We start from the raw sequence: 13,191 nt of genomic DNA on the forward strand, positions 1-13,191 counted from the left end.
TGAAGTAGTATCTTCTTCACATTAAATGACTTTCAAGAGGTTGGCAGAGATAAGGAGAAATTACAACTAGTCCGTATTATTCTTAGGTTTTAATGTACTCTTTGGCAGACTGCCAAACCAAGCACTCAGAAATTCTGAACTTCATCCAGAATTCTTGATCCAACCCTATAAATCATGAGAGTTCAAATAATTAATGTAAGATCCTATTTATTTGTTTTCCTGGTTTCAAGTTGTTAAGATTCCAGCTGCAATTTCCCTAGCATGGAGTTTGTAGGAGAGCAGAGCCTTGGAAAATTACTTAAGAAATGTGACTTTTGCAAATAGACACCCGGGACTGGGACCAGCCTCCCGTGCCTGTGACAAACTGACACTGCTCTGTGATAAAATCATCACAGTTTTGGCCTCTGCTGCTTCTGCTGTGAAGCTATTCCCAGAACCTTGCTGTTCGAGGCGTGAAACCTCTTAATATCCAGCCTGAACTACTCGTGCTGGGTTTACGCCAGCATGTTCCCCTGCCAGCGCTGTCCTTGACCGTCAGCAGTGACAAGATCGCGGGGCTGGATGGGCTTCAGAAAAACACCAAGTGCTGCAAGAGACGGTGGCAACAGCTGCAGGGGGGGCAAGCCACGCTGGTACCTACCAGCAGTAAAATATTAGTTGGAAATTAGGTGAAATTTCTTCTCAGAAAGAGCAGTCAGGCATTGGAATGTGTTGTGCAGGGAGGTGGTGGTGTCACCGTCCGTGGGGGGGTTTAAGGAGAGGTTGGACCTGGTGCTTGGGAACATGATTTAGTGGGTGATACTGGTGGTAGAGGGGTGGTTGGACCAGATGATCTTGGAGGTCTTTCCAAGCTTAACAATTCAAGGAGTGTAAGAAATAGGGTGTTGGCAGAAGGCGCTCCCTTGCCTCTGAGGCCTGCCGGCTGCCTCCAGCCCCGCTGTCTTCTCAGACCCCATCCTGACAGAGCCAGGCAAGGCCCCCAGCTCCCGGGCAGCTCCGGGCCGGGACCGAAGCCTCCTACGAGGCAGGCACAGGGCGGCCGGGCACCCCCCAGCCCCGGTGGCCCCCGCCTCGCCGCGGAGCACGGGGAGGACGGCAGCTAGGGGGAGCTCGGCCGGGCCGCCTCCGCCGTGCGCCCCGGTTCCTTTCATAGGCTCCCCGCCTCCTCCCCTCCCTCCTTCCCCCGTGATGGCGGAGGACAGCGAGTCTGCGGCCAGCCAGCAGAGCCTGGAGCTGGATGACCAGGACACCTGCGGCATAGACGGCGACAATGAGGAGGAGGCCGAGCACGCCAAGGGGTAGGGGCGCGCCGGGGGCCGGCCGGGCACAGCTCGCCCCGCCGAGGGCTACGCGGCGGCAGCGGCCACGGGGGCTCCCTCCCTCGCTCCCTCCCTCCCTCGCTCGCTCGCTCCTTCCCTCCCTCCCTCCCTCTCGGCTGTTGTTTACGGCGATTTTTTTAGGATTTAGGGGCTGTGCGTTGGAGTCTGGGGGTTTTTAGGAGGCACCCCCGGCTCGGCCGCGGAGCCCCAGGGCGAAACGTGCGCTGCAGCCCCGCGTCTGCCCCGGCCCGGGGCCCTGCCGGGTACCCCGCCACGCTGCCTCCGGGCGGGTGGGCGGACAGACGGATGGATGGATGGATGGATGGATGGACACCCCTCAGCTCCCCATTGTCCCAAGCGGAACGCTGGCGCGGGGGGCACAGCGTGTGCCGCACCGGAGCGGAGCCGGCGCCGCCGGGCCCGTTGCGGCCCCGTCTCCCCGCAGCGGGCCGGGCCTGTGCCCACTGCCTGGGGACCGGGCGCAGCTCCCGGCCGGGTGGCTCCGTCAGGACACTCGCTGCCGTGTGTCTGGCACTGCTGCAGCTCGGGGCTCTGGGGAAGGGAACGTACATTAAAAATTGGTTTCGTTTCAATGCGCTTTTCCCCCTTTTTTTGCGGGGTAGAAAACACGGTGGTGAAGGAAACGCTTTGTTGTCTCAACTAGGAGTGGCTGGAGTACCCAAAATAGGTTAATTTATACACCGCTACACAAATACCTTCTTCATGAATTTCTGATTCATTTGGTTGAGAGCGTTTCTGTAGGTGATTGATGTTTGAAGATGTAAGCTATTTGTCGTCTCCTGCCCCTAGGATTTGCTTGGCAACAAGCAGCACTGCATCTTGAATGTGGCAGGAAAATCCCAGAGACCTGGGGGACTGACTTCTGTAAAAGGCAGGAAAAGGAAAACTTCTGTGCCTGACACTCTGTCAGCACGTTCACGGCACACACGTGAAAATACTTGTCAAAATAGTTGCTCTAATAGAATCCTTGAATATTAAAATGGAGCAAAGTAGCGTTTAATTGTCATGGTGGTTTTGTTATATTTGTTTGCATGAATGCGCTACGGTCGATGATTCCCAAATACATAAAAGTAACACCACTAAGAGCAGAGGATGATTATTCATCGCTCTTCGCAGACGAAGACGTGCCAGGCCAGACTGTTTGGTAGCTGGGTAATGGCTGTCTAGGATTCATTCCCATTTAATTCATGCTGCAGTTTCTTCCTCTGTCAGCTCTGGTGACTGAGCTGTAGTTGCCCTGTGCAGCGTAGCCGGTCTGTGGCCCTGTGCTATGGACGGCGGGTGCAGAAACAGCGCCCAGGCAGCGGCCGTGGAACAAAGAATTGCGCTCCTGCGTGCTCTCAGGCTGCCGCTGCGCTCCGACTGGGGTCTCGCTGAGCTTTGTGGGACACCTGGAGCCGCAGACCGTATGCTGCTCTCTGCAAAGCTTGTTTTTATTGAAAGTGCCAAGTGTGATTTAATGAGTGTTTCAAAGAAGCTGCTCTATTCTTCTTTGAATTAGGAAGTGAATGTTTCCAAGTAATACAAAATTTGATGACATTAGTGGCAGACCTTTGCATTAGAGAAAAGCCTCTAAGTATTAGCATCAGTTCTCTGTGATGCTTTTGATGCATGAAGTCTAATATTGACGTATGAATTGCTGTATTTTGTTTTCTTGTAGTCTGTGAGAATCTTGTTTGCTACGATTTGTCTGCAGGCTGAAGTATTCAAACAAATTCCATCAAAGGAAAAGCCAAGTCTTACGCTACAGCAAACACAACGCTATCTTAAGTCCTACTCTCAATCAGGGGAAACTAACCCATAGTAATAGGAGCCTATATTAATACCCTTCTTCTCCCTGTTGTAGTATCTTCATTTTGGAGGTGGCTTTAAAGTTTGAGTTTTTAGATTTGGTTTTATACACTTTAGCAATTTATAAGCAGTTTTATGACTTAAAACTATGACTGTGCCAACTGGCTTGCTAAATTCTGAATGGTCTCCATTCATGCTGATCAATATTTAATCTTGTGCTATCTTTACCTGTACTTTTTTATAAGGAGGTAGAGTATGTGTTGTGTGTCAGTCTCTAACAGGATTGCTTTGTCAATGAAGTTACTTCCAAACTGTTTCTTAATGTGTTCAAATACTGAACACAGTCAATATGGTAAGTATCTATATATATGTGTGACTTTTTTGGTTTTGGTGCTTGAGCACTGATTGCCTGCAGCAGCAAGTACCAGCTTATAACTCTCGACTGTGCAAATGTCTTTGTCCTCTGTTTCTGGTCCTGTTTTTTAGATGCAGGATTATGTATGTTGTGTGACTCATATTGCTGTTCTGTTCTGTCTGCAGTTTGCTCCTGCCTGATGCATTATGCTGTACTTGCTCTGTTTCATAATAAAGTGTTTACAAAATAGCTTAGTTAGCATGTATGTAGAAAAACACATACGTACTGCACCTGAACCTACCCTCCTGAGCCTGGTTTTGTAAGGCTTTTCCATTCATTCTAAGTAGCTCCTTCTGCTCTATTGCAGGAAGGCTTTGGGCAGAGAATATTTAGTAAAAAGATGAGGAAACAGATGAGGAAAACCTTTTAAACAATTCTTCCCCCTGCTCCCAATGTTTTATTTTGAACGTGTTAGTAGCGTACTCCATTGCAGCTTTCTAAACAGCACTACTTTTATATATATATATACGGCTAATATATTTTTAAGGTACTGGAGGCAGTGCTCAGTTTTAACATGCTAGATTGAAATCTTGGAGTGCAGCCTTACAAACTTGAGGGAGGAGGCAGGGGAAACACGCAGAGCTTTGGGGAATATCTGCTGGGTTTGCTTTTAAGGCACTGCTACTAGATCTTCATGCTGAAGAAGCTTGTGCTTCCACATACTGAAATATACGCGAAGGAAGTCCAGAAAGGCTGTTAGTAATGCTAGTTTTAACAGTGGAATTCAAAGGACATATAATAAGCTTTTGGGGTCGGGACCTTCTTATTCTTTTGAAATGCTGGTGACCTAATACAGGGGTGGGAGAGCCCTTTGCATCTAAACCTTCGTTTTCAGTATGAACCAAGGACAGCCCCAGTATAAATAATACCACCTTGAAATTTGTTGGAGTCTTGCCCAAATATGTGAGATATGCTTTTTATGATCAAAAAGATCTATATAGCACCTTCAGAAACGTAGTTTTGCAAACTCGCTCACTCAGAGAGAGGCAAAATATGCCGTAAAGGAAAGAGAAACCCTAACCATACAGTCCTAGGGCTTTGCAGCTTTAAAATAAACATCAGAAATACGTGTTGGGTTTTAAATTTGAGAAATTGCTAACTTGAAATTGCCACTCCGTGTAATTTAAAACAGATGTTGACATTACGAAAAAGCTGTTTCTGCTAAAGCAGGATTTGGTTTCCAAAAAGACAATTAAAGTAACACTGAAAGATCTGCTGAGGGAAAGATGGTCCCAGATCAGCAGGGAGGGAGCTGAGGCAGTGTGGCCACCTGGGCAGCGTACCTCTGAGGCTCCCCTGATTCTTCCGTCTCAGCTTCCCATACTTGTGTTCAGGGCTCCACACAGGTTGTGTCTTGGCCTGTGCATGCTCCTCAAATGCAGTAGTATCCCCATTTTTCAGTTAAAAAAAAAAAAAAAAAAAAAAGGCACATATTGGGAAAGGCGAAAGTCTTTTCACATTTATGCAAAACACCAGATGTGTGTACATAAGTGGAAAGGTATGTGGGTGGGATCACGGGCTTATATTTGTAACTTGCAGACAAGATCATCAAAATGTGGGCCCGAGTAACTTTCTGAAAGATGTACCCACGGCCTGTTTCTGTGGCGGGGTTAAACCTTTTAACCTTTTTGGGACAGAGGGAGTTCTCCTGACTCTTCCTCTGCTTCAGCTGCAGTTTGATTTTCACGTTACTTCCGTGCAGGCCTCACAGCTTTCTTATTCATCAGAATGACAAAATCATCATCGTGGATGCAGTTAAAAATACCCAAGTCCATGTCCGTACTTAGGTACGCCTCAGTGTGTGGGCTCGGCCTCCTGTCAGTAAAACGCTCCTGGTACGAGCGCGTCTCTGCCAGGCTGACAGATCTCCCCCGGGCCTGCTGCCGAGCGTTTCTCTCAGCATAACCAGCTGCGGGCCGCGTGGCAGGCTGGGCTGGGGCAGGTGTGTTCATCTGTATGAAAATGTGTGTTTCCTGGCCTGGCAGCTCGAGATAGCATCGCGGGGAGTTGCGTATCCCCTTCCTCCTTCCCCCGCAGGGTGCCCCTTGTCCCAGCGGACCTGCACCGCTTCTGCGGTGGTGGGCTGGTTAAAAACACGATTTCGTGCTTGAGGGTCAGCTTTCGTCAGGCTGCAAAAGTAATTTTTTTCTAGCCTCTAAGAGTGAGATATATTTCGTGTCAGGTAAGTGTATACAAACTGACAAGGATAACTCAGATCTTAGTCAGCACAGAAGAATGTTTAATTAAAAGAAGAGCTTTAATAGGAGTCTTTGCTACTAATCTTGTTACCTTTGCATCTCCTTTGTGCCATCACGCCCGGCGCAATTACTAAATATTGAGCAACAAGCTTCCTCCCTTCCCAGCCATGCTCCCGGTTTTAAATCCTTTTGGCTCTTTTCAAGGCAGAGTGTGAGACGGAGCAAAACTACTGAGAACTTTCATTTTTGCTTTTGCCCTAATTTGCTTGGAGTCTCTGGTTGTAACTTGTGTTGGACAAGCCTGTTTGCTCAGTCGGAGTTTCTGCGCTGCCAGATCTCAGCTGCAGGCATGCCCAAAGAGCTAAAGGACGAATGGATCTCCATTTACGTTCTCTTTTTACTTTCTGTGGACTATAACAGCAATAAAGGACTGACATAAGCAGTAGACTGCCTATGAATTATTGCTCTGAACAGTCCCTGGATACCCTGTCAGGCAGAAGATATAGGTGTTAATTTTGTAAGAAGCGGTGTGGAAGCTCTAAAACTGAAGGCCGTAAGCCGAGGTCTGGGGTTTGGGAAGGTACCATGTGTATAAAGAGTCAGAGAAAGATGAGGGGAGGTTATTCAAGGAAGTTTCAAACACACTTAGGTAATTTGCTTTTATTTATTTCACAGCTGGAGTCTCGAATAAAAATAAAGAAATACCTGTTTACTCTCCCCAACCTCAACCATGAGTAATTTTAAATACCATTAATCTCTTATAACAATTTAGTCCTGTCTTCTCTCTCTCTTAGCTAAAAAATTCGCATTTCTATATGAAAAAGGCCTTGAGCTCGTCAAAGAACAAACTAAGATGATCCTGGTAAAAGTACAGTTTAACTGGGGGTAACATTAGTTCAGCTTGGCAAAGCTGCTTTTTCTCCGTAGCCGCCAAATTTTGTATTTTTTTTTTTCTTTTTAGTACAGTCATTCGTTATTTCACCAAACTAAACAAGACATTGACCCCCAGGCAATCCCAGAGAGCAGAATTCCCCCGGCGATGTGAGCGGGGCCGGCTCCTGCAGAGAGGTGAGCGAGGAGCAGCGTTTGCAGCAGCTCGTCCCAGCACTGAGTCCCATGTGGATCCCCTGGGGCACATTCAGCTGGTGGCAACATCTCTGCAGTGCACGGGAGATAGTGAAGGGAAAGGCGAAAATTTATGGACAGTTCAAGAAAACTAAATGGTATACCAGCAAACGATTCTTAGCTAAGACGAAATCACTTTCTCCAGTGTTTTTGTTTCAGTTTTGCTGGAAGTGATGAAGTCCTGGAAAAGTTAGGTTTTGTGCAATTATTTTTTTAAATATATATATACACATATATTCTTTCATTAATATCTTTTTATTTATATTTACATATAAGTAAATATAAATATACGCATATTTATATTTATAACCTCTTGTCAGACATCTGGGTCTGTTCTTTGTTCAGATTCTGTACAAGTGTCAGCTTGGTATACGGGCCTTCAAATAGATTAAAATTTGATTATTTCAAACCGAGACTTTAGAAGCTGTAACAGTCATCTCTGTGTTGAAGCAGTACCGCCATCGTACAACAGGCAGCTTTCTGTCTGCCTCGCTTAGACAATTCAACCTTTTGTTTCTGCAGAGTAAATACTCCAGATTTTCTTTTCTCCCATGTAAGTGTTTGGTCTACTACTACACTGTTGTCTTTTGAGTAACTCCTTGGGTCTGATCCCAGGAGGTCCCGAATTTATAACTCTTACCTCTGCGGGAACATGACTTAATCTGGTGTGAGTATTACCTTCTTGTCAGGGTTGATCTTTCTTAGAGAACAGTAATGATGCCACAAAATGAGTCTTTGTTTAGTTAAATGTTTGATTAATTGCAGGCTTTTGGCTTCCAGGTTGGAAATTTGGTTATTTTTTCACTGACTTCAGTGCTGACTAGGTATAGATGCTAAGACAGGCTGCTGTAGTCATGAAAGTGAGCGTGTCATGGCTAAAAAAAAAACACAGCCCTTGCAAGCATGTCGATCGTAGTAACTTTGCTACGTTATTCTTTCTTTTGATTTGCCAGTGCCATTTCAAAATTAAAATAAGCAATGCTTTGTTTCTTTAATTTTTTTTCTTTTCCCCTGCAGAAATGTCCAGGCCCCCCAAGCCCTAACATCTGCCCTGAGCTCCGGGCTGTGTGCATGGTGGCTGGGCGCTAAGCCTCTTGAGGAGGACTCGGTGTTAACTGAGTCATTCCCTCCGTGTTTGCCTTCCGTCTGAGAGCTGCCAACACCTCCCACACTTTGCAAATTCTAATCTAATCTTGATTCCATATCTTGATTATTTGCTAAATTAGAATCTCTTAAAGAAAAAAAGGAGTTTCATTATCAATAGCCCAAATATATCAGAACCTACAAGCGCAGTGTACACTTGTTTTTTTTGTTTGTTTGTTTTCTTTGAGGTTGACACCATTGTACTAATCATTTTAAAGTACAGATGTTTGGATCACTTTGTGGTGTTTCTTACAGAGATTTCACACAAGACTTTAATCACTACCTAAATTAGAAATAAAATTCCCTGAAAGCAGAATGAGAAGAATCCAGTCAAAACCGATTGAGATGTCCCTGATGGTTGAGCATCAAGGAGAATAAATATCAGGCTGTTAATAGTTACTGAATTCCTGAGGAAGTTGCTTCCCTTGGTTCCAGCACTTTCTTGAGTTCCTTCAAGCTCAGCTGAATTTGTGTTTCTAAATACCGTCTCACTGGGGAATCGCACCCTGACTTGGAGCAGACTGTAGGGGGGAACGGGGCAGCTGGTGTTCACGGTCACAGAGGCATGGAGTTTTTACCTGTCCCTACACTGTGAAATTTAAGCAAGTGATCACTTTTGGAAGTGTAAGGGAATTCTTACTCTGCTGTATACAGCACCATAATGCACCTTTCTTGATTGAAGTCTTTGGCCCCATTTTCTGTGCAAAATGGTTCTTGCTAAATACAACGCCTCATTAGGCTGATGAACCTCCTCCTTATATATGGGAATGGCCATTTCTTGTTTGAGCTGAGTAATAACATCACGGAGAGTGTTGGCTATTACAATATACCACAATTTCATACCTCTGTGTCAAAATGCCTGGTTGTGCAGGGCTCTGACTATAAAACAACTTAGAAGGCACTTGCAGGAAGCGTTTTGTCAGTGCACTCTCAGTTCCCCCCCTCCCACGCCCCCCCTTCTTCCTTTGCCCTGCCTTCTCTTCAGATTCAAACTGCTGTTAGATTTTTCACATAACACTGCTGGTTTTTCCATATTTAGTCTTTATGAATTTTAAGCTTGGTGGTATTGATTTTTCTCACTGCACATTCTCTGAATTTCTGGCAGGAGTCCTGGAGGGGATTTGGGAGCGAAGAAAAAGAAAAAGAAACAGAAGAGAAAAAAGGAGAAACCAAATTCTGGAGGCACCAAATCAGATTCTGCATCTGACTCCCAGGAGATTAAAATTCAACAGCCTTCGAAAGTGAGAGCCTTGTTCTGTTTCAGTTTGTGCGTGCTTTCCGTTTTGATTTTAGTTTGTGTGTTGTTTTTTGTCAAAGTGAGTTGGAAGTGCTACCTTAACATACGTCTGAATTAGGCAACTCTGTCCTGAATAGAGACAGAAGCAAGGGGTAAGTCCTGGTGTTGGCCAGCTGTACAAAGTTAGCTGGAGAGTCCTTGTAACCACAGCATTCTGTAACAGCAGTTTGAATTCAGGCTTTGTAGAAGAGAACCTTAATCTGCAGTGGTAATGCTTTTAAGTACAGTTTGTGTTTGACGAGTTGCCTTTAGTTTAGCCACCACCTAGCATGGCTTAGTGCTGTTTCACTTGTACAGCGTAATGCTATTATGTGGCAGGCATCAGCAGGAGGAGGGAAGGGCAAGTAAGTGAGGGCAACTGTATTCTATGTACACCAGTTTCTAGCATTTTACATACACACATATACACACATACATACATACATACATAAAATCCAATGCCCAGTCAAACCCACAGTTGAGTCTTTAGGGGAATTCTTATCTGAGGTGTACCTGCTTTGTTAACCAGGCTTACTTGGGCAAGCAAGCAATATGTCTTCTTACACAAAATGCAGTAATATTTATCATGGAGATACAGGCTGAAGAATCTTTTTGCCATCTGAAATGTCTCTGCTCTAAATAAGAACGCAAATTGCGTAACGGGATGTGCAACCTTTGTGGGCTTTGCGTGCTTTTGACTACCAGGTCCGAACTAAATGGTGAGTAACATGCCCTGATGGCTTTTTTTTAACATACAGCTTTTATCTCCAGAGAAATCTGAGCCTGAGAACAGAGCCTTATAACATGGTGATAGGAAAGTTCATGGACCACTGAGCATGTTGAAGTAGTTGTGTTTGCTTTATCAGATTAATGTGGAGAAAGTTATGCTGTTGTACCAGTAGTGCTGTTAATCCTACAAGATTTGTCAAGAACATTGGTGTTACCAACTAATTTTCAGGAAGCAGCTGTGTTCTGTTTTGTTAATGTACTGATAGGTTTCGTGTTGTCCCTCTGGATCTTCTCTGTGTCACACCCATTACTTTGAATGGGCACACTTGCCCCAGGGGACATTTTGAAATACATGGAGATCTCACATGCTTTCTGATCTCACTACGCATTTAGATACTGTTTTTCTATAAAGTACACGGCATGAATTGCTAATGCAAGATTATTTGCAAGCAATAGCCGAGTAATATTGCACTATTTTATAGTTGGAGCAAGGTCAGTTTTAATATTAAGATATAGTACATTTTTGCAGTATCTTGGGAGTTCCTTGATTCCCTTCTTGTCTTGGGAGTCCCTTGATTCCCAATTTGTTGTTACCTCTAACTGCGTTAAAATGAAGCTACTGCACGTTTTTGATTTAATGTGCAACACTTGAGTTGTCAATGCCTTGCAATCTTGCACACCACTTCTCTAGCATGTACTGCATTTTGCAAGTGCGGAAACCTATCCTTGTTCTAAGTTGCGTACTCAGAGTGGTGCATTGAGTGAGTATTTTACTAGCACAAGAAGGTTAGTCAGTTCGTTAGCAATGTTAGTTTTCTTTTCTACAGGCATACAAGGGATGCTTTAAGTCTTTCATGCTGTAGACAACTAAGCTGTTTTACTGTCCTTACACGGCTTCTTTTCTGTAGTTGCAAACAAACCAGCGCTGATTTATTTCCCACTTCATTCAGTGTTCCGGGTGTACACACTGATTAGTAGACAAGTTTCTCTGTCTTGGACAACTTTTCTGTTTTAGGTTTTTGGAGACTGCTGATCTGCATTGGTGTGTAGAAGTATATTTGTTTTCTGCACTACTCAAGTGATATTTAGATTTTTGTTCCTTATACTATGTGAAGCGTAAAAAACATTAAGCGTTTGCTTGCTGTTGGTTGAAAGAAGGACTGCAAAATACTTCAGAGGAAAATGACATTGTATGCTTTGTCTCTAGGAGAATATATGCAGGATCATCAGGTAATACGCAGTGGGGCTTCTGAACTCACTGAAAATGATTTTGAGGTGAGCTGAGTTTGTAAACTGGTGTCCCAGTCAGCAGATGAGAAAAACAGAACAGTGAGTCTCTTCTCCCTCTCTCATTTATGACACTGGACTTTTTTTACACTGGCATGAGTATAACTACAGCAATAAATGCTTGTTAGCATTATGAGCTTCGGTTGACCTTTAGGACACTTCACCGCCCATCCCACAAGACCTTTTGAGCTCTCCCCTCATTACAAGCCTCAGGGATGTAGATTTTCTACATTGGCACAAATAAATTTGCCAGATCTCTGATACTATGAGTGATTATTGTACTCACCAGTGGCCCGCACAATATATAGTCATAAAATAACTGCTTCGAAGGGACCTCAGGAGTTCTGTAGACCAACCTCCTGCTTCGATTAGATCCAGTTAGATCAGGTTGCTCAGGCCTAGATGGGTTTGTTAGGTCTCCAGAGCTGGAGACTCCACAACCTCTGTGGGCCAGCTATTCCAGTGTTTGATCACTGTGGTTAAAATAATAATAATAAATTCTTATATTTAAATGGAACTTTCTCTTTTTCAACTTGTGTCCATTGTTTCTTGTTCTATCATTATGCCACTTCAAAAAGACTTGGCTCAATTGTCTTTACATCCTCCCATTAGGCAGCCATAAGATCTCTCTGCTCCTTTAGTATTTGCTCAGCCACCTTTTTCATGCTGAACAAAGCAGGGGCTCAAAGCATCTCCCTGCGTGTTGTGTGCTTCAGCCCCCTAACCGTCTTGGTGGCCTTCCATTGAACTCACTCCACTATGTCAATAATTTTCCTGTAGTGGGGAACCCAAAGCTGTGTGGTGTGATCTGAGGGTGCCAGGTACAGGGGAAGATTTGCTGGCCAGTCTTGCTGATAAAATCGAGTGTGCAGCTGGCTTTCTTTGCTGTGAGAGTAGACTGTTGGCTCATGTTCAGTTCTGCCCACCAGGGCCTCCCAAGTTTTCTTCAGCAAAGCTGTGTCCTGGCAAGTCAGCACTGCCCTCTGCCATTGCATGGGCTTTTTCCATTCCAGATGCATTTCATGAAGTTCCTGTGTTGAGTCTGTCGAGGTTGCTTGGAATGGCAGCTCTGGAGGCCAGCACATCAACCATTCTTCCCAGTTAGGTATCGCCTGTGAGCTTGCAGAGAAAGCACTCCATGCACATCGTAAACAAGACTGGCCCTTGAGTTCTCAAAGTCCTCTTGAAGATGACAGTGATATTTCCCTTCTTCCAGTCATAAGACACATCCACCAGTTGCTTTAACCTTTCAAGCTTGATAGAGAGTGGCCTTGCAGTAACATCAGCTGGCACACTCAGCACCCTCAAGTGCATCCTGCCTATTCTTAACGGCTTGTGCACATCCATTTTGCTGAGTGGTCCCTAACTCTTCCTACTGCTGTGGGTAATGGGAGCCTCAAAGGCTGTGCCACAAGGCAGACCTCAGCCCTGTTATACAACAGTGCCTTACAGGGAGTTCCTGTGGTGTGGGGATTTGTTTCCTTTACACTGGACTAAACAAGATCATGATTCTTTTTCATTCATGTTGAAGTTCATGTAGGTGTTTTTTGCTTTCCATTGAAAGAGACCAAAAGGGTTTCCTCTCAACTTCTCAAGAAACTTCTCTTTTTTTTAAAAAAAAAAAAAAAAAAAAAAAAAAGTTCTAAGATCCAAGTTACAGTGATAAAGGTTACTTTTCTCAAGAAGCTGAGAGGAAAGGGGATTTCTCCAGATGTCCCTAACCATGTCATGTTCAGTACCAAAACATGAACTTGTACTTTACATATGCGAGTAAGATCCTTTTAGAACTTAGTATCTTTTTTAGATCTTCTGTTTTCTTCTTAATGTAGAAAAAATATTAGACTTAAAAAAAATCTAAAACACAAAATAATTTCTAGTACGTCAAGA

The 13,191-nt window shown here is 44.5% G+C and overlaps 1 protein-coding gene across 1 annotated transcript in view; it reads left to right on the forward strand.

The window, feature by feature from the left end:
• The first annotated feature begins 1,140 nt into the window (after window positions 1–1,140).
• Window positions 1,141–13,191, forward strand: part of NMT2 (N-myristoyltransferase 2) — a 30,349-nt gene continuing 18,298 nt past the window's right edge. Inside the window, exons 1-2 of the mRNA XM_035317732.1 lie at window positions 1,141–1,298; window positions 9,118–9,253. Of these exons, the coding sequence (XP_035173623.1) occupies window positions 1,189–1,298; window positions 9,118–9,253 (246 nt within the window). The 5' untranslated portion in view covers window positions 1,141–1,188. The remainder of the gene's footprint in view (window positions 1,299–9,117; window positions 9,254–13,191) is intronic.

Source organism: Oxyura jamaicensis, chromosome 2, assembly GCF_011077185.1.
Source record: "Oxyura jamaicensis isolate SHBP4307 breed ruddy duck chromosome 2, BPBGC_Ojam_1.0, whole genome shotgun sequence".
Classification (NCBI taxonomy): domain Eukaryota; kingdom Metazoa; phylum Chordata; class Aves; order Anseriformes; family Anatidae; genus Oxyura; species Oxyura jamaicensis.